Source organism: Coregonus clupeaformis, chromosome 12, assembly GCF_020615455.1.
Source record: "Coregonus clupeaformis isolate EN_2021a chromosome 12, ASM2061545v1, whole genome shotgun sequence".
Lineage (NCBI taxonomy): Eukaryota > Metazoa > Chordata > Actinopteri > Salmoniformes > Salmonidae > Coregonus > Coregonus clupeaformis.
Genome location: NC_059203.1, coordinates 17258577 through 17281315, shown reverse-complemented (window position 1 = coordinate 17281315; position 22739 = coordinate 17258577). Strand labels below are relative to the sequence as shown.

Sequence of the window (22739 nt, the reverse complement as noted above, 5' to 3'; positions counted from 1 at the left end):
ACTCTGACTATCCCTGTCATTTACCTCTGTCTCTATCGAGCTATCTCTACTCTGACTATCCCTGTCATTTACCTCTGTCTCTATCGAGCCATCTCTACTCTGACTATCCCTGTCATTTACCTCTGTCTCTATCGAGCTATCTCTACTCTGACTATCCCTGTCATTTACCTCTGTCTCTATCGAGCTATCTCTACTCTGACTATCCCTGTCTCTTACCTCTGTCTCTATCGAGCTATCTCTACTCTGACTCTCCCTGTCTCTTACCTCTGTCTCTATCGAGCTATCTCTACTCTGACTATCCCTGTAATTTACCTCTGTCTCTATTGAGCTATCTCTACTCTGACTATCCCTGTCATTTACCTCTGTCTCTATCGAGCTATCTCTACTCTGACTATCCCTGTCATTTACCTCTGTCTCTATCGAGCTATCTCTACTCTGACTATCCCTGTCTCTTACCTCTGTCTCTATCGAGCTATCTCTGCTCTGACTATCCCTGTCTCTTACCTCTGTCTCTATCGAGCTATCTCTGCTCTGACTATCCCTGTCATTTACCTCTTGTCTCTATCGAGCTATCTCTACTCTGACTATCCCTGTCATTTACCTCTATCTCTATCGAGCTATCTCTACTCTGACTATCCCTGTCATTTACCTCTGTCTCTATCGAGCTATCTCTACTCTGACTATCCCTGTCATTTACCTCTGTCTCTATCGAGCTATCTCTACTCTGACTATCCCTGTCATTTACCTCTGTCTCTATCGAGCTATCTCTACTCTGACTATCCCTGTCATTTACCTCTGTCTCTATCGAGCTATCTCTACTGACTATCCCTGTCATTTACCTCTGTCTCTATCGAGCTATCTCTACTCTGACTATCCCTGTCATTTACCTCTGTCTCTATCGAGCTATCTCTACTCTGACTATCCCTGTCATTTACCTCTGTCTCTATCGAGCTATCTCTACTCTGACTATCCCTGTCTCTTACCTCTGTCTCTATCGAGCTATCTCTGCTCTGACTATCCCTGTCATTTACCTCTGTCTCTATCGAGCTATCTCTACTCTGACTATCCCTGTCATTTACCTCTGTCTCTATCGAGCCATCTCTACTCTGACTATCCCTGTCATTTACCTCTGTCTCTATCGAGCTATCTCTACTCTGACTATCCCTGTCATTTACCTCTGTCTCTATCGAGCTATCTCTACTCTGACTATCCCTGTCTCTTACCTCTGTCTCTATCGAGCTATCTCTACTCTGACTCTCCCTGTCTCTTACCTCTGTCTCTATCGAGCTATCTCTACTCTGACTATCCCTGTCATTTACCTCTGTCTCTATCGAGCTATCTCTGCTCTGACTATCCCTGTCATTTACCTCTGTCTCTATCGAGCTATCTCTACTCTGACTATCCCTGTCATTTACCTCTTGTCTCTATCGAGCTATCTCTACTCTGACTATCCCTGTCATTTACCTCTGTCTCTATCGAGCTATCTCTACTCTGACTCTCCCTGTCTCTTACCTCTGTCTCTATCGAGCTATCTCTACTCTGACTCTCCCTGTCTCTTACCTCTGTCTTTATCGAGCTATCTCTACTCTGACTTTCCCTGTAATTTACCTCTGTCTCTATCGAGCTATCTCTACTCTGACTATCCCTGTCATTTACCTCTGTCTCTATCGAGCTATCTCTACTCTGACTATCCCTGTCATTTACCTCTGTCTCTATCGAGCTATCTCTACTCTGACTATCCCTGTCATTTACCTCTGTCTCTATCGAGCTATCTCTACTCTGACTATCCCTGTCATTTACCTCTGTCTCTATCGAGCTATCTCTACTCTGACTATCCCTGTCATTTACCTCTGTCTCTATCGAGCTATCTCTACTCTGACTATCCCTGTCATTTACCTCTGTCTCTATCGAGCTATCTCTACTCTGACTATCCCTGTCTCTTACCTCTGTCTCTATCGAGCTATCTCTACTCTGACTATCCCTGTCATTTACCTCTGTCTCTATCGAGCTATCTCTGCTCTGACTATCCCTGTCATTTACCTCTGTCTCTATCGAGCTATCTCTGCTCTGACTATTCCTGTCATTTACCTCTGTCTCTATCGAGCTATCTCTACTCTGACTATCCCTGTCATTTACCTCTGTCTCTATCGAGCTATCTCTACTCTGACTATCCCTGTCATTTACATCTGTCTCTATCGAGCTATCTCTACTCTGACTATCCCTGTCATTTACCTCTGTCTCTATCGAGCTATCTCTACTCTGACTATCCCTGTCATTTACCTCTGTCTCTATCGAGCTATCTCTACTCTGACTATCCCTGTCTCTTACCTCTGTCTCTATCGAGCTATCTCTGCTCTGACTATCCCTGTCATTTACCTCTGTCTCTATCGAGCTATCTCTACTCTGACTATCCCTGTCATTTACCTCTGTCTCTATCGAGCTATCTCTACTCTGACTATCCCTGTCATTTACCTCTGTCTCTATCGAGCTATCTCTACTCTGACTATCTCTGTCATTTACCTCTGTCTCTATCGAGCTATCTCTACTCTGACTATCCCTGTCATTTACCTCTGTCTCTATCGAGCTATCTCTACTCTGACTATCCCTGTCATTTACCTCTGTCTCTATCGAGCTATCTCTACTCTGACTATCCCTGTCATTTACCTCTGTCTCTATCGAGCTATCTCTACTCTGACTATCCCTGTCATTTACCTCTGTCTCTATCGAGCTATCTCTGCTCTGACTATCCCTGTCATTTACCTCTGTCTCTATCGAGCTATCTCTACTCTGACTATCCCTGTCTCTTACCTCTGTCTCTATCGAGCTATCTCTACTCTGACTATCCCTGTCTCTTACCTCTTGTCTCTATCGAGCTATCTCTACTCTGACTATCCCTGTCTCTTACCTCTGTCTCTATCGAGCTATCTCTACTCTGACTATCCCTGTCATTTACCTCTGTCTCTATCGAGCTATCTCTACTCTGACTATCCCTGTCTCTTACCTCTGTCTCTATCGAGCCATCTCTACTCTGACTATCCCTGTCTCTTACCTCTGTCTCTATCGAGCTATCTCTACTCTGACTATCCCTGTCATTTACCTCTGTCTCTATCGAGCTATCTCTACTCTGACTATCCCTGTCATTTACCTCTGTCTCTATCGAGCTATCTCTACTCTGACTATCCCTGTCTCTTACCTCTTTCGCTCTCTCACTGTCTCTGTTTCCTTTTTCTCAGTCTGTCACTTCCTCTCTCTGCCGCGCACACACCCTCTTCCTCCCCTCTCTGTAGTTCTACTGTCCTGAGGGCATGGAGGCATGATGACTGACTGACTGACTGACTGACTGACCGCGCTTTACTTCCTCCCCTCTCTGTAGTTCTACTGTCCTGAGGGCATGGAGGCATGATGACTGACTGACTGACTGACTGACTGACTGACCTCGCTTTACTTCCTCCTCTCTGTAGTTCTACTGTCCTGAGGGCATGGAGGCATGATGACTGACTGACTGACTGACTGACTGACCTCGCTTTACTTCCTCCTCTCTGTAGTTCTACTGTCCTGAGGGCATGGAGGCATGATGACTGACTGACTGACTGACTGACTGACTGACTGACTGACCGCGCTTTACTTCCTCCCCTCTCTGTAGTTCTACTGTCCTGAGGGCATGGAGGCATGATGACTGACTGACTGACTGACTGACTGACTGACTGACTGACTGACTGACCGCGCTTTACTTGAAGCCTCCTCTCGTTGCTTGTTCCCCCTCGCCCCTGCTTCCTAGAGGAGACACCAGCTAAGACACATCTTTCCTTAACAGCTCGAGCCATTCTTCTTCTCTCCTTTCAGTATTGGCACCGCGATGAGAAGGTTCTAGCAAGTGTATCCCTCCGTCAGTCCTCTCTTGTTGGATGTAGTTGTCCAGTTTATCAGGTCCCAGGCTGCAGCCAGATAGCTAGTCTCTCTCTCTCTCTCTCTCTCTCTCTGTCTCTCTCTGTCTCTCTCTGTCTCTCTCTCTGTCTCTCTCTCTCTCTCTCTCTCTCTCTCTGTCTCTCTCTCTCTCTCTCTGTCTCTCTCTCTCTGTCTCTCTCTCTCTTCTCTCTCTCTCTCTCTCTCTCTCTCTCTCTCTCTCTCTCTTTCTCACAGTCTCTCTGTCTCTCTCTCTCTATTTCTCTCTCTCTCTCTCTCTCTCTTTCTCACAGTCTCTCTGTCTCTCTCGCTCTCTCTCTCTCTCTCTCTCTTTCTCCAGCTCTCTCTCTCTCTCTCTCTCTCTCTCTCTCTCTCTCTCTCTCTCTCTTTGCCTCATCAGTAACTAACTCACCTCTCTCCAAGTTTCTAGTTTTATTAGTCGTATGTACACATGGTATACATCGTCCAACCAAATGCTTACTTACAGGTTCCTTCTGGACAATGCAACAACAATAAGACATAGATAATAATACTACAAGATGAGAATAGGAACATAAAGGAAATGCTCAGTAGAATAGAATGAACATTTTACCATCAGTATAAAACAGGAAGGAACCATTTATAGTCCAATATTTACATGTGTATTGGGGAAGGGGGGGATTGGTGTTTAAATTGTGCAGTATTTAGCAATCATAATAAGAGTCTGGTATTTCTATTTATTAAGGATCCCCATTAGTTCCTGCCAAGGCAGCAGCTACTCTTCCTGGGGTCCAGCAACATTAAGGCAGTTATATACAATTTAAAATATTACATTACATTACATTTCAGAACACTTTTCACAACCCATTGTGTTCCCTCAAGCCACTGCTCTACTACCACATATCTACAATACAAAATCCATGTGTACGTGTGTGTAGAGTGTGTGTCTTATCATGTGTATGTGTGTCTCTTCACAGTCCCCGCTGTTCCATAAGGTGTGTTTTTTAACTGTTTTTTAAATCAGATTCTACTGCTTGCATCAGTTACCTGATGTGGAATAGAGTTCCATGTAGTCATGGCTCTATGTAGTACTGTGCGCCTCCCATAGTCTGTTCTGGACTTGGGGACTGTGAAGAGACCTCTGGTGGCATGTCTTGTGGGATATGCGTGGGTGTTCAGCATGTCAATACTTATTACAAAAAAAAGTAGTGATGAAGTTAATCTCTCCTCCACTTTGAGCCAGGAGAGATTGACATGCATCTTATCAATGTTAGCTCTCCGTGTACATTTAAGGGCCAGTCGTGCTGCCCTGTTCTGAGCCAATTAAAACTTTCCTAAGTCCCTCTATGTGGCACCTGACCACACGACTGGACAGTAGTCCAGGTGTGACAAAACTAGGGCCTGTAGGACCTGTCTTGTTGATAGTGTTGTTAAGAAGGCAGAGCAGCGCTTTACTATCTGGCTTCTTCACCTGCGGGATCTTCTGAGACCAGCCACCGGACAAATGAGGAAACTGTGGGTTTGCATAACTGAAGAATTTCTGCACAAACTGTCAGAAACCGTCTCAGGGAAGCTCATCTGCGTGCTCGTCGTCCTCACCAGGGTCATGACCTGACTGTAGTTCGGCGTCGTAAGCGACTTCAGTGGGCAAATGCTCACCTTCGATGGCCACTGGCACGCTGGAGAAGTGTGCTCTTCACGGATAAATCCCAGGTTTCAACTGTACCGGGCAGATGGCAGACACCGTGTATGGCATCGTGTGGGTGAGCGGTTTGCTGATGTCAACGTTGTCAACAGAGTGCACCATGGTGGCGGTGGGGTTATGGTATGGGCAGGCATAAGCTACGGACAATGAACACAATTGCATTTTATCGATGGCAATTTGAATGCACAGAGATACCGTGACGAGATCCTGAGGCCCATTGTCGTGCCATTCATCCGCCGCCATCACCTCATGTTTCAGCATGATAATGCACGGCCCCATGTCACAAGGATCTGTACGCAATTAGTGGAAGCTGAAAATGTCCCAGTTCTTCCATGGCCTGCATACTCACCAGACATGTCACCAATGGAGCATGTTTGGCATGCTCTGGATCGACGTGTACAACAGCATGTTCCAGTTCCCGCCAATATCCAGCAACTTCGCACAGCAATTGAAGAGGAGTGGGACAAAATTCCACAGGACACAATCAACAGCCTGAAGGAGATGTCACACTGCATGAGGCAAATGGTGGTCACACCAGATACTGACTGGTTTTCTGATCCACGCCCCTACTTTTAAAAAAAGTTATCTGTGACCAACAGATGCATATCTGTATTCCCAGTCATGTGAAATCCATAGATTTAGGGCCTAATTTATTTATTTCAATTGACTGATTTCCTTATATGAACTGTAACTCAGTAAAAAAATTTAAATTGTTGCATGTTGCGTTTTATATTTTTGTTCAGTGTATTTACCCAAGAGAGCATATAGCTAGCTACATCTATGGGCTTTTATGATTTCTGTAGTGCGTAATGTCTTGGATAATGGCTTAATCATTTGGGCTTTTTTGATCTTGGGCTCCTTAAACGTCGTTAATGTAATAAAATCAAGCTCAGGTGGCATCAGGCTTGAATTTTCGATCAAAGCTCTAATCAAATCCAGACATAGTCCTATTTATATGCTTTATAATGCTTTTGAATGACACTTCCGGTTTTGGCGGGAAATACCGGGTTACCCGGGAGAAAGGTGATTTATTCTCGGGATGGAACATTTGTAAAATACAGGGAAAATATTCAACCCTATTCCTGACATTGATCACTAGCTCCAGCTTTACTCATTGGCTCTTTTGGACAATGACTTTATGATCAGAGTTGGCGCTGCTTTCATGTGATGATATTACAGATATACACTGGAATTAATGCTAAATGGTTTCTGTCTGTGTGTGTTTGTGTTTGTGTGTGTGTGTGTGGCGTGCGTGCGTGCGTGTGTGCGTGTTCCCTGTGGCAGGCTTGGCCCGCCGGCACCCAGCAGATCCTCATACCATCGTCATGGCAGCAGGTTCCTGGAGTGGCCGTCCACGGCTCCGCCCACCAGACGGTTGTCGCGGAGTCTCCCTTAGAGACGCTCCTTCCGGACACAGCCCAGCAGACAAACAGCTGGAGGTATGGTTATCACCATGGTTACATAGCAGTCTGTCAGAATAGACCTCTTTATATAAGAGAACAGAAGTCAGTCCATCAAAAGGATTATTCTTACCCCCAGATCACATCACGGTGTAACTATCCCAGAAAAGAGAAGCAAAAATGTGTACAAATTATTGAGCGTTCACTTGTCTGTCCGGAGTGCCGGATGGGCTGGGTTTGCGGTTTTGGGACTTTTCTATTGGTTTATTAAGCCAGGCAAGCTTGCAGGCATAGATCAAGTATTTGAAACCCAGGTCTGAAGAAAAGCAGGGGTACTCAGCTGTGTGTGGTGTGTGTGTAGGGGGTCTCGGTACAGCGGAGTACTGCAGCAGAGTCAATCGAACTTTGACCCTAGCCGGGGTCAGGCCACCCAGAGGTCACAGCAGGAGAGGAGTGGAGTGGGGAAGAGGGCCAAGGGTCGCCGCGGCAACAACAGAACCACCAGGTACAACTGACTGGAAGAGGAAGACTATAGATGGATAGTGGCACATCAACTAGTAACAGTTATCAACTATATAGTAACAGTTATCAACTATATAGTTACAGTTATCAACTAGTAACAGTTATCAACTAGTTACAGTTATCAACTATATAGTAACAGTTATCAACTATATAGTTACAGTTATCAACTAGTAACAGTTATCAACTATATAGTTACAGTTATCAACTAAATAGTTACAGTTATCAACTATATAGTTACAGTTATCAACTAGTAACAGTTATCAACTATATAGTTACAGTTATCAACTAGTAACAGTTATCAACTATATAGTAACAGTTATCAACTATATAGTAACAGTTATCAACTAGTAACAGTTATCAACTATATAGTAACAGTTATCAACTATATAGTAACAGTTATCAACTATATAGTAACAGTTATCAACTAGTAACAGTTATCAACTATATAGTTACAGTTATCAACTAAATAGTTACAGTTATCAACTATATAGTTACAGTTATCAACTAGTAACAGTTATCAACTATATAGTTACAGTTATCAACTAGTAACAGTTATCAACTATATAGTTACAGTTATCAACTAGTAACAGTTATCAACTAGTAACAGTTATCAACTATATAGTAACAGTTATCAACTATATAGTAACAGTTATCAACTATATAGTTACAGTTATCAACTAGTAACAGTTATCAACTAGTTACAGTTATCAACTATATAGTTACAGTTATCAACTATATAGTTACAGTTATCAACTAAATAGTTACAGTTATCAACTAGTAACAGTTATCAACTAGTTACAGTTATCAACTATATAGTTACAGTTATCAACTAGTAACAGTTATCAACTAGTTACAGTTATCAACTATATAGTTACAGTTATCAACTAAATAGTTACAGTTATCAACTAGTAACAGTTATCAACTATATAGTAACAGTTATCAACTAGTTACAGTTATCAACTATATAGTTACAGTTATCAACTAGTAACAGTTATCAACTAGTTACAGTTATCAACTATATAGTTACAGTTATCAACTAGTAACAGTTATCAACTAGTTACAGTTATCAACTATATAGTTACAGTTATCAACTAGTAACAGTTATCAACTATATAGTTACAGTTATCAACTATATAGTTACAGTTATCAACTATATAGTAACAGTTATCAACTAAATAGTTACAGTTATCAACTAGTAACAGTTATCAACTATATAGTAACAGTTATCAACTAGTTACAGTTATCAACTAAATAGTTAGTTATCAACTAGTAACAGTTATCAACTAGTTACAGTTATCAACTATATAGTTACAGTTAGGGCTGAACGATTAATTGCATTCGCGATAATATCGCGATTTGACTGAACGCGATTTTCTAATCGCAACGTGCGCGATTTGAGGTGGTCACGTGACGCGACTTTTCATGCTGTCCAGCGCAATGGCCTCTTGCTCGACGGAACAGTCAGAAACTGACACAGCTGATACTTTAATATCGAAGAGGAACAGCACGTCGGTGGTGTGGAACTATTTTGGTTTTAAAAAGAAGATGCTGAGCAGCGTCAGGTGTTGTGCAGAGCATGCCGTGCTCCGATTGCTACTTCACGGGTAACACTACAAACCTGTTTCAGCACTTAAAAAAAATACCACAAATCAATGCATGACAGTTGTATGACCAAAATGCCGAGCATCAGTGCGCGAGACAAGCCAAATACCTCAAGACAGGGATCACTGACAGAAATGTTCGAAAGTGTCACTCCGTATGAACGTAATTCAAAACGGCACGGAGAAATCACTCGGACAATAACCGAGTTCATAGCCAAAGATATGATGCCTCTCAGCACGGTGACCAAGCCTGGGTTCATGGCATTAATACATACGCTTGATAAACGTTACAGTATACCCTCCCGCACATACTTCAGTCAGACTGCCATACCGGAGCTGTACAAAAAGTGCAAAGAGAAAGTCGCCGCGGAACTTAAAACGGTGGAGTTTTTTGCTAGCACTACTGATATGTGGTCAAGCCGCACAGCTGAGCCGTACCAGAGTCTTACAGTCCATTTTATTGATCAGAACTGTTGGATAAGTATGGCTGGCAGTGCCATACCTGTAGTGAACTTTAGTCTGTGTGGTGTGTTATTGTTGTGTACTTGAGATAAGTGAGGCTCATCTATTTTATATTATAATATTCAAATCGTTTATAAAAAATAGTTTGTCTAAATTAAAAGTGCATTTCTCATTTTTTATTTATAACTTTATTTACTTTGATTTTACAAAATATTTTCAAAGCAAATTCCTTGTTTCAGTTGTGTGAAATGTTACTGACTTGGGAGCAGTAAGATACATACAATTTAAAATTATTTTTTTCTTAAGACTGTACCTTTTGCACACAGTGTTTACAAAGTTCATGCCTTTGTTTAAATTATTTAAATGCACAGTGGCAAAGCCACAGATGTTTCTGTAATGAGCAGTTCAATAAAAATGTCATTTATTTCAAGTCATACATGTTTGAATTTAATTCTAACAAATAGACCCAGCCTATGGGAAAGAACATTTCACACTAAATGTATATACTATTGTGTTGGTCATATTTAAATCATTCATTATGTTTTGTAGGGGAAAAAGGATAAATAAATTAAATCGCATATTAAATCGCAATCGCAATATTGGGGGCAAAAAATCGCAATTAGATTATTTTCCAAAATCGTTCAGCCTTAGTTACAGTTATCAACTAGTAACAGTTATCAACTAGTTACAGTTATCAACTATATAGTTACAGTTATCAACTAGTAACAGTTATCAACTATATAGTAACAGTTATCAACTATATAGTTACAGTTATCAACTAAATAGTTACAGTTATCAACTAGTAACAGTTATCAACTAGTTACAGTTATCAACTAGTTACAGTTATCAACTATATAGTTACAGTTATCAACTAGTAACAGTTATCAACTAGTTACAGTTATCAACTATATAGTTACAGTTATCAACTAGTAACAGTTATCAACTAGTTACAGTTATCAACTATATAGTTACAGTTATCAACTAGTAACAGTTATCAACTAGTTACAGTTATCAACTAGTTACAGTTATCAACTAGTAACAGTTATCAACTATATAGTAACAGTTATCAACTAGTAACAGTTATCAACTAGTAACAGTTATCAACTATATAGTAACAGTTATCAACTAGTAACAGTTATCAACTAGTTACAGTTATCAACTATATAGTAACAGTTATCAACTAGTAACAGTTATCAACTAGTAACAGTTATCAACTATATAGTTACAGTTATCAACTAGTTACAGTTATCAACTATATAGTAACAGTTATCAACTATATAGTAACAGTTATCAACTAGTAACAGTTATCAACTATATAGTTACAGTTATCAACTATATAGTAACAGTTATCAACTATATAGTTACAGTTATCAACTAGTTACAGTTATCAACTATATAGTAACAGTTATCAACTATATAGTTACAGTTATCAACTAGTAACAGTTATCAACTAGTTACAGTTATCAACTAGTAACAGTTATCAACTAGTAACAGTTATCAACTATATAGTTACAGTTATCAACTATATAGTTACAGTTATCAACTATATAGTAACAGTTATCAACTAGTAACAGTTATCAACTATATAGTTACAGTTATCAACTAGTTACAGTTATCAACTATGTAGTAACAGTTATCAACTATATAGTTACAGTTATCAACTAAATAGTTACAGTTATCAACTAGTAACAGTTATCAACTAGTTACAGTTATCAACTATATAGTTACAGTTATCAACTAGTAACAGTTATCAACTAGTTACAGTTATCAACTATATAGTTACAGTTATCAACTAGTAACAGTTATCAACTAGTTACAGTTATCAACTATATAGTTACAGTTATCAACTAGTAACAGTTATCAACTAGTTACAGTTATCAACTAGTTACAGTTATCAACTAGTAACAGTTATCAACTATATAGTAACAGTTATCAACTAGTAACAGTTATCAACTATATAGTAACAGTTATCAACTAGTAACAGTTATCAACTAGTTACAGTTATCAACTATATAGTAACAGTTATCAACTAGTAACAGTTATCAACTAGTAACAGTTATCAACTATATAGTTACAGTTATCAACTAGTTACAGTTATCAACTATATAGTAACAGTTATCAACTATATAGTTACAGTTATCAACTAGTTACAGTTATCAACTATATAGTAACAGTTATCAACTATATAGTTACAGTTATCAACTAGTAACAGTTATCAACTAGTTACAGTTATCAACTATATAGTTACAGTTATCAACTAGTAACAGTTATCAACTAGTTACAGTTATCAACTAGTTACAGTTATCAACTAGTAACAGTTATCAACTATATAGTAACAGTTATCAACTAGTAACAGTTATTAACTAGTAACAGTTATCAACTATATAGTAACAGTTATCAACTAGTAACAGTTATCAACTAGTAACAGTTATCAACTATATAGTAACAGTTATCAACTATATAGTTACAGTTATCAACTAGTTACAGTTATCAACTATATAGTAACAGTTATCAACTATATAGTTACAGTTATCAACTAGTTACAGTTATCAACTATATAGTAACAGTTATCAACTATATAGTTACAGTTATCAACTAGTAACAGTTATCAACTAGTTACAGTTATCAACTATATAGTTACAGTTATCAACTAGTAACAGTTATCAACTAGTTACAGTTATCAACTAGTTACAGTTATCAACTAGTAACAGTTATCAACTATATAGTAACAGTTATCAACTAGTAACAGTTATCAACTAGTAACAGTTATCAACTATATAGTAACAGTTATCAACTAGTAACAGTTATCAACTATATAGTTACAGTTATCAACTAGTTACAGTTATCAACTATATAGTAACAGTTATCAACTATATAGTAACAGTTATCAACTAGTAACAGTTACAGTGAGGGAAAAAAGTATTTGATCCCCTGCTGATTTTGTACGTTTGCCCACTGACATAGAAATGATCAGTCTATAATTTTAATGGTAGGTTTATTTGAACAGTGAGAGACAGAATAACAACATTTTTTTTAGAAAAATGCATGTCAAAAATGTTATAAATTGATTTGCATTTTAATGAGGGAAAAAAGTATTTGACCCCTCTGCAAAACATGACTTAGTACTTGGTGGCAAAACCCTTGTTGGCAATCACAGAGGTTGATAACTATAACTATATAGTTGATAACTGTTACTATATAGTTGATAACAGTAACTAGTTGATAACTGTTACTAGTTGATAACTGTTACTATATAGTTGATAACTGTTACTAGTTGATAACTGTTACTAGTTGATAACTGTTACTAGTTGATAACTGTAACTATTTAGTTGATAACTGTAACTATATAGTTGATAACTGTAACTATTTAGTTGATTACTGTAACTAGTTAATAACTGTTACTAGTTGATAACTGTTACTAGTTGATAACTGTTACTATATAGTTGATAACTGTTACTAGTTGATAACTGTAACTATATAGTTGATAACTGTTACTATATAGTTGATAACAGTAACTAGTTGATAACTGTTACTAGTTGATAACTGTTACTATATAGTTGATAACTGTTACTAGTTGATAACTGTTACTAGTTGATAACTGTTACTATTTAGTTGATAACTGTAACTATATAGTTGATAACAGTAACTAGTTGATAACTGTTACTATATAGTTGATAACTGTTACTATATAGTTGTAACAGTTATCAACTATATAGTAACAGTTATCAACTAGTAACAGTTATTAACTAGTAACAGTTATCAACTAGTAACAGTTATTAACTAGTAACAGTTATCAACTAGTAACAGTTATTAACTAGTTACAGTAATCAACTAAATAGTTACAGTTATCAACTATATAGTAACAGTTATCAACTAGTAACAGTTATTAACTAGTAACAGTTATCAACTAGTAACAGTTATTAACTAGTTACAGTAATCAACTAAATAGTTACAGTTATCAACTATATAGTTACAGTTATCAACTAAATAGTTACAGTTATCAACTAGTAACAGTTATCAACTAGTTACAGTTATCAACTATATAGTAACAGTTATCAACTAGTTACAGTTATCAACTAAATAGTTAGTTATCAACTAGTAACAGTTATCAACTAGTTACAGTTATCAACTAAATAGTTAGTTATCAACTAGTAACAGTTATCAACTATATAGTTACAGTTATCAACTAAATAGTTACAGTTATCAACTAGTAACAGTTATTAACTAGTTACAGTAATCAACTAAATAGTTACAGTTATCAACTATATAGTAATAGTTATCAACTAGTAACAGTTATCAACTAGTTACAGTTATCAACTAAATAGTTAGTTATCAACTAGTAACAGTTATCAACTAGTTACAGTTATTAACTAGTAACAGTTATCAACTATATAGTTACAGTTATCAACTAAATAGTTAGTTATCAACTAGTAACAGTTATCAACTAAATAGTTACAGTTATTAACTAGTAACAGTTATCAACTATATAGTTACAGTTATCAACTAAATAGTTAGTTATCAACTAGTAACAGTTATCAACTAAATAGTTAGTTATTAACTAGTAACAGTTATCAACTAAATAGTTACAGTTATCAACTAAATAGTTACAGTTATTAACTAGTAACAGTTATCAACTATATAGTTACAGTTATCAACTAAATAGTAAGTTATCAACTAGTAACAGTTATCAACTAGTAACAGTTATCAACTAGTTACAGTTATCAACTATATACAGTGAGGGAAAAAAGTATTTGATCCCCTGCTGATTTTGTACGTTTGCCCACTGACAAAGACATGATCAGTCTATAATTTTAATGGTAGGTTTATTTGAACAGTGAGAGACAGAATAACAACAAAAATATCCAGAAAGACGCATGTCAAAAATGTTATAAATTGATTTGCTAGTTACAATTATCAACTAGTTACAGTTATCAGTTATCAATTAGTTAGTTATCAATTAGTTACAGTTATCAACTAGTTACAGTTAGCTGGTTAGGCTCATCAACTAGTTACATCTACTAGCAAAAGTTAGCTGGTAAAGTTAGGTTTTCAGGGGCTCCCCTTAGAAAGGCGTGTGTTTTTTGCTCACTGATGGAAATGTTTTGACCATTACTCTGCCTGGAAATGTGAATAGAAAATCAGGATTGGTAACCAAGTGTGTAACTAAGTACGTTTCTTATCCCTGCGTGTGTGTGTGTATCTAGGGGTGTGTCCGGTGTGTCGCTGCTCACCAACGCCATGCTGACTCCGCCCACCTGCAGTGTGGCAGCTCTCTCTCAGCCAATCATCATCTCAGACACGCCCAGCCCGGCGGTCAGCGTCATAACCATCCACAGCGACTCAGACGAGGAAGACGAGAGGAAGTTCCACCCCGCCAGGTGAGGTCATTTCCTGTGTCTGTTCTCCTTTTCAATCACAAACAACTGTTCGTTTTATGTGGACAGTCCCCTATAGATGGTTTGCAGATTATAAAACGATCAACAAGCCTAACTAATCTCTGTTGATATGCAACAATTTCACTGACTTACTTGAATTAAACCCCTTAACTCAGTGAGGAGCATAGGTAATCCACAAATGATGGTAAAACAATTACTAAAGTTTTCTTAAAACAGATGAAAAATTGACTAGAATTGATCATCCTATCCACCACCATCTACCATCTGTATTTCTGTTGTTCCTATGAATCTAATGTACACTACCAGTCAAAAGTTTGGACACCTACTCATTCAAGGGTTTTTCTTCATTTGTACTATAATTTTACATTGTAGAATAATAGTGAAGACATCAAAACTATGAAATAACACATATGGAATCATGTAGTAAACAAAAAAGTGTTAAACAAATCAAAATATATTTTATATTTGAGATTTTTCAAATAGCCACCCTTCGCCTTGATGACAGCTTTGCACACTCTTGGCATTCTCTCAATCAGCTTCATGAGGTAGTCACCTAACAGGTTAACAGGTGTGCCTTCTTAAAAGTACATTTGTGGGATTTCTTTCCTTCTTAATGCGTTTGAGCCAATCACTCTCCTTCTTGGTTAAATAGCCCTTACACAGCCTGGGGGAGTGTTGGGTCATTGTCCTGTTGAAAAACAAATGATAGTCCCACTAAGCCCAAACCAGATGGGATGGCGTATCGCTGCAGAATGCTGTGGTAGCCATGCTGGTTAAGTGTGCCTTGAATTCTAAATAAATCACATACAGTGTCACCAGCAAAGCACCCCCACACCATAACACCACCTACTCCAAGCTTTACGGTGGGAACTACACATGTGGAGATCGTCCGTTCACCCACACAGCGTCTCACAAAGACACGCCGGTTGGAACCAAAAATCTCAAATTTGGACTCCAGACCAAAGGACACATTTCCACTGGTCTAATGTCCTTTGCTCGTGTTTCTTGGCCCAAGCAAGTCTCTTCTTCTTATTGGTGTCCTTTAGTAGTGTTTTTTTTGCAGCAATTTGACCATGAAGGCCTGATTTACACAGTCCCCTCTGAACAGTTGATGTTGAGATGTGTCTGTTACTTGGACTCTGTGAAGCATTTATTTGGGCTGCAATTTCTGAGGCTGGTAACACTATTGAACTTATCCTCGGCAACAGAGGTAACTCTGGGTCTTCCATTCCTGTGGCGGTCCTCATGAGAGCCAGTTTCATCATAGCGCCTGATGGTTTTTGCGACTGCACTTGAAGAAACTTTCAAAGTTTTTGAAATGTTCCGTATTGACTGACCTTCATGTCTTAAAGTAATGATGGACTGTCATTTCTCTTTGCTTATTTGAGCTGTTCTTGCCATAATATGGACTTAGACCTATTTGTTAAAAGACCATCTTCTGTATACCAATCCTACCTTGTCACAACACAACTGATTGGCTCAAACGCATTAAGAAGGAAATAAATTCCACAAATTAACTTTTAACAAGGCACACCTGTTTAATTGAAATGCATTCCAGGTGACTGCCTCATGAAGCTGGTTGAGAGAATGCCAAGAGTGTGCAAAGCTGTCATCAAGGCAAAGGGTGGCTACTTTGAAGAATCTGAAATATAACATCTATTTTGATTTGTTTAACACTTTTTTGGTTACTACATGATTCCATATGTGTTATTATGTCTTCACTATTATTCTACAATGTAAAAAAATAAAAAATCAATAAAGAAAAACCCTTGAATGAGTAGGCGTGTCCAAACTTTTGACTGGTAGTGTATGTCTCTAATGTATGAATCTAATGTATGAATCTAATGTATGTCTCTAATGTATGAATCTAATGTATGAATCTAATGTATGAATCTAATGTATGAATCTCTAATGTATGAATCTAATGTATGAATCTCTAATGTATGAATCTAATGTATGAATCTAATGTATGAATCTCTGTGTGTCTGTTTAACAGCTGTGGTCCGGCTCAGAGGACTAACGTGATCAGCTGTTTGACGGTCCACGACTCTGACTCCCCCACGGCCAGACCCCTCACCCCCCGCCCCCTCGCCGGGTCCCGCAATCACACACACCTCCCTGGGGGAGGGATGTCTAGGGGCAAGTCTCTGGCCGTGGTCGCACCGTCTGTCAAGACCCAGTCGACTGAGACGGGTGAGGGGGCTCACACACGTCTAACGCACGCATGCAATCATGTCTAATACACTCTCAAACACACGACACACACACACACACAGGACATACTAGTGTTGCACCGTATACCGAAACTTAGTTACTTTTTCGATACTAGAACATGTAAAACGGTTCGGTACTAGAATGTGTTTCTTTCGGTACGCCTACTTCTGCCAGATGTGTCTCAGGGATCAAGTGCACCCTGCCTGCTCCACTTACTCACTGCTAGCCTGCACTGGGAGTCTGGGGTGCATCATGTTAGCTCCCCACTCACGCTGCACAGAAGTTAACACACACTTGAATAATGTGACACGGCATGTAGAAATGTTGAAACTGTTCATTACTGTTCGCAAAACAATGTCCATACAGGCTACTACATTTTACAATGGAAGAAGATACCGGTATCTTCCAGCTCTGTAGGCTAACTTTCCTTGCTAGCTGACAGCTAAAGCTAACATCAATTCACTACCCTAGTACTCTGTTTGTGATAAATCAAGTCAAATCAAATTTTATTGGCCACATGCGCCGAATACAACAGGTGCAGACATTACAGTGAAATGCTTACTTACAGCCCTTAACCAACAGTGCATTTATTTTTAATAAAAAAGTAAAATAAAACAACAACAAAAAGTGTTGAGAAAAAAAGAGCAGAAGTAAAATAAAATAACAGTAGGGAGGCTATATATACAGGGGGGTACCGGTGCAGAGTCAATGTGTGGGGGCACCGGCTAGTTGAGGTAGTTGAAGTAATATGTACATGTGGGTAGAGTTAAAGTGACTATGCATAAATAATTAACAGAGTAGCAGCAGCGTAAAAAGATGGGGTGGGGGGGCAGTGCAAATAGTCCGGGTAGCCATGATTAGCTGTTCAAGAGTCTTATGGCTTGGGGGTAGAAGCTGTTGAGAAGTCTTTTGGACCTAGACTTGGCACTCCGGTACCGCTTGCCGTGCGGTAGCAGGGAGAACAGTCTATGACTAGGGTGGCTGGAGTCTTTGACAATGTTGAGGGCCTTCCTCTGACACCGCCTGGTATAGAGGTCCTGGATGGCAGGAAGCTTGGCCCCAGTGATGTACTATGCAAATCATAAGGCAAAATATGCTAATTTCGAAGCTGATTGCCACCAACAACTTTATTAATTCACTTATTCGGTCTCTCTCACTTATCTCCCAAAGATGATCTATTGCCTCAGCGAACTGACTGCCTCCGTGAATGACGTCATTACTGGTTAAAGAGACAGCGCACATTTTTATAACAAAAGCTACTTTTATTCCAAATGTTGTTGATCAGTACGTTAAAATAAGTTCCAAATGGAAGGGAAACAGATTGTTTTTCATCTGTAGCCACACGAACTCAGCCAAAACAAGCTCAATAACTCAATGCATGCACACTCCTATTGAATATGCATTCACCTGTATTGTGGATAGTCTTAGGCTACATCTTGATTTACCCAGTTTATAAATAGAGATTTAAATTATTACCATTACGTTGTTAAATTGGTTAAAACAAAGTCAAATTGATTGTATAATTGATTAATTAATGCACACATGACTGTCTCTGAAAAATTGTTATGTAAAAAAAAAAAAAATAATGCTAATGTTGTGATATTGAACTTAAAAGATGCCCAACGATTGAACAGAGCAGTAGCTGAGTTTATCTGTCTGGATCAAGTGCCATTCTGTGACTTTGGCTAATATGCCATCTTTATTTGCCGTAGTTTTTGGTATTGAGTATCGTGACGGTATTGAGTATTGTGACACTAAACCTGGTATCAGTATCGAAGTCAAAATTCTGGTATCGTGACAACACTAGGACATACCCACAGAGCTCTGTACGTTTTAGAATCACAAATACAGTATACAGAAGGACAGAATGCTTTAAAACCAGTTTGAGTGTTTTGTTAAAGGCTGTTGTTTCTAACCATGTCTCTCTGTCTCTTTCTGGTTGGTTTCCAGGGCAACTCCAGAGCTCGTACATCAAGCCCAAGCGGGCCAATCGGCAGACCTGTAGTGGTGACAGCAGCGACCGCCATAGGCTAGTCCCCAGCCAATCACATCCTCTCAACCTCAGCCAGGTGAGTCGGCCAGCCAATAGTATCCTCTCTTACTAGCAGGTGTGCCCCAGGCCACTGTGACACGATACAGAACGTTCAGATAGAAATGGATTGTGAAAAACAGTTGATTGTCTATTTTAATTTTTAAACAATGCTGTAAGATTTGTCCTATGTTTAAACAGGTTATTTTCATTGAGATATTTGGAAAAATGCATGTTCTGATGCAGTGTCTGTCTGTCTGTCTGCCTCTCTTTCTCCAGGTACAGCCTATAGTCTCCTCGTCGTCTCAGGACCGTTCCCACGGCAACCTGCGTCGCCAGGCAACCTACCCCCCTAGCCCCGCCTCCCACTACACCTTTCAGGAAGTGCCCTCCCTAAGCGCCGCCCCCAGCCTCTACACCTTCCCCGCCTCCGCCGCGCTAGCCTCCGCCTCTCAGGCCATGGAACAGCTTCTGGGGCGTGGCCACCCCACCCCTTCCACCGACGCCCCTCCCACCGTCTCTTACGGAGCCTCGGGATTGGCCCGGAGGGACGCAGGGACCAGGAAGGAGTCTTCGGTGGGGTCAGGGATGATCCATGGGGTGGGGCTTCCTGCAACCTATCAGCATCAGTTTACTGCTGGGCCCCCTTACATTAGTGTGAGGCCCCGGGCTGAGGCCTACAGCGCATACCAGCTCAGCCCTCGACGGTTGGGACAGTATCCCTACTTATGATGAGACGTGGGGCGCGTTCAGCAGTGTGCAACGTTTTGGAACGTTCAGATAGAAAAAAAAAAAATCCTATGTAGAACAAACATGTCTGTGAATTGCAGATCACATTAGAGCTGGGACGATAAACCAAAAATGATCGATACCGACTATACCGATCACTTATCGCAGGCATTTTGTTGATATCGTTCATTGCAATAAGTAGCCTATACTAGAGAAATGTGAAGTTTGAAATTAAATAAGTTTGTTAATATGGGTGATTGTTAATGGAACAATTGATGTCTACAACCATCAAACTAGTAGTAGTTTAAAGGCCAAATGCTGCCGTTTTTATCTCAATATCAAGTCATTTCTGGGTAACAACTAAGTACCTTACTGTGATTGTTTTCAATTAAAATAATCACAAATTAACAAAAAGCTTAATAGCAAAGAGCAATTTCTATAGCAAGAATTTTGCTAGGAGTGGTAAGGGGAAACTGAAAACTAGCTGTTATTGGCAGAAAGGTTTGGAACTCTTTCTTATTGGTCTATTAAGTAATTAACCGCCTGGTGATGTCACCAAACAGGCCAAAACTCCATCCCACCAAAACAGGCAGACATTTCAGGCAGTCTTTTCAAACGGCTCTTCCACTGAAAGGGCATTATCATAATGTTCACAATTTCACAGTATTATTCCAAAAAAACATTTTAGACTGCACTGGGCCTTTAAAGGATAATGAAACAAAACATGCAGATTGTTATAAACTCACCTTTCTATTTATCGTTATCACATTAATTCAGGTAATTAATCCCGATATGGATCACGTCGACTCTATTCATGACATTTTTATCTGCAACGTTGGAGAACGTTTGGCAACTGAAAGTGACTATGGTAGAGCAGTATACCTACTGATGATGTCATGATACTGGAGGGGAGGGGAGGGGAGGGGTGGGGGGGGTGGGGGGGTCGATAATGTGTAGGACTATGGTCCTCACACACACACACACTCTGAAGGGGCAATAAGACCCCCCGCTTCACCTTGTGGATGAATCTGGGAGGGCTATGGAAGAGGTTAACTATGAACTTTTGCACTACTGCATTTTATTTACTGTTAACATTTACATTTACATTTTAGTCATTTAGCAGACGCTCTTATCCAGAGCGACTTACAGTTAGTGAATACATATGTTATTTTTTTCATACTGGCCCCCCGTGGGAATCGAACCCACAACCCTGGCGTTGCAAACGCCATCCTCTATCAACTGAGCTACATCCCTACCGGCCATTCCCTCCCCTACCCTGGACGACGCTGGGCCAATTGTGCGCCGCCCATGAGTATCCCGGTCGCGGCCGGCTGCGACAGAGCCTGGATTCGAACCAGGATCTAGTGGCACAGTTAGCACTGCGATGCAGTGCCTTAGACCACTGCGCCACTCAGGAGATATGGTGATTAAGCAGTGGTTCACCTCAAACTGGTTTTAACAGCTTTCTGTTAAGCAGTGGTTCACCTCAAACTGGTTTTAACAGCTTTCTGTTAAGCAGTGGTTCACCTCAAACTGGTTTTAACAGCTTTCTGTTAAGCAGTGGTTCACCTCAAACTGGTTTTAACAGCTTTCTGTTAAGCAGTGGTTCACCTCAAACTGGTTTTAACAGCTTTCTGTTAAGCAGTGGTTCACCTCAAACTGGTTTTAACAGCTTTCTGTTAAGCAGTGGTTCACCTCAAACTGGTTTAACAGCTTTCTGTTAAGCAGTGGTTCACCTCAAACTGGTTTAACAGCTTTCTGTTAAGCAGTGGTTCACCTCAAACTGGTTTAACAGCTTTCTGTTAAGCAGTGGTTCACCTCAAACTGGTTTAACAGCTTTCTGTTAAGCAGTGGTTCACCTCAAACTGGTTTAACAGCTTTCTGACCTTTTCTAGTATTATTATGTGATATTGTACTGTTATTTTTACCAGCAGAAAAAGTATAATTGTTTTGTTTTATCCCGGTTTTAATTGGATGTAGCGTTCTGATTTTTAATATCATATATATTATAAATTGTCTTTATTTAAAAGGCTTTGTGTTAAAGGACACTAGTCTCCTCTAGGGGTCCAGTCAGTGAGCTGAAACACATAATTCTGCAGATTTAAAAAAGTGTTAGTTTCTATACCATATGAAATGTAAGGATCTGGATGCATATGAAATGCACTTCGAAATTAAATGTAGGGAACTGACATGCGTCTGTGTTGTACATGGCAGAAATGTATTGTGTATGACAGATATGCTGGTCTGTGATCTGTAGCGTTGCAACCTCCTAAATAGGCGCAAGCATTGTCTCCTTTCAATAAGAGAGGCCATTGTTTCACGTCAGATGGCCTCACTTATACGCGACGCTCGTCCCTCAACAGAGTGCAGTCGCGCTATCTGACGTCAGACAATGGACGAGAGCCTAGAAAGACGTAGCTAGGGAGACGGCTCACCAAGCTAGAGAGATGCGACTGCTAGCTAGATATGCTAGCTAACGTAAAGAAACCGGGTGACCAATCTTTACCACAGCTAGCTAGAGAGGTGGTAGCTTTTAGCTAACTTAAGGCCGGTCTAAAGGTGATCCTAATATATTTAGCATGGCAGGCTAGCTAGAGAGATTCGTCCTCATGCTAGCTAGTAGTGAGACACAGCTGTGTATAGTAGAGTGTATAAGGTTGGAATGTTCTAGCTAACATAAAGGTGATTTGTGTGTCTTCTGCATGGCTGGCTAACTAGCTAGAAATGCTAGCTATATGCTAACCTAACCCGAAGAACTTCTAAAGGCGAACCTTGTGTCTTTAGCACCCTTATATAACC

General features: G+C 39.5%; 1 protein-coding gene across 2 annotated transcripts in view; it reads left to right on the top strand.

The window, feature by feature from the left end:
- LOC121577896 (homeodomain-interacting protein kinase 1-like) overlaps window positions 1-20014 on the top strand; it is a 59580-nt gene extending 39566 nt beyond the window's left edge. For both annotated transcript variants that reach the window (XM_041891875.2, XM_041891874.2), the window contains 6 exons: window positions 6872-7026; window positions 7349-7492; window positions 14777-14950; window positions 16965-17161; window positions 19133-19251; window positions 19491-20014. In XM_041891875.2, coding sequence (XP_041747809.1) covers window positions 6872-7026; window positions 7349-7492; window positions 14777-14950; window positions 16965-17161; window positions 19133-19251; window positions 19491-19943 — 1242 coding nt within the window. In that variant the 3' untranslated portion in view covers window positions 19944-20014. The remainder of the gene's footprint in view (window positions 1-6871; window positions 7027-7348; window positions 7493-14776; window positions 14951-16964; window positions 17162-19132; window positions 19252-19490) is intronic.
- Window positions 20015-22739: the final 2725 nt, after the last annotated feature.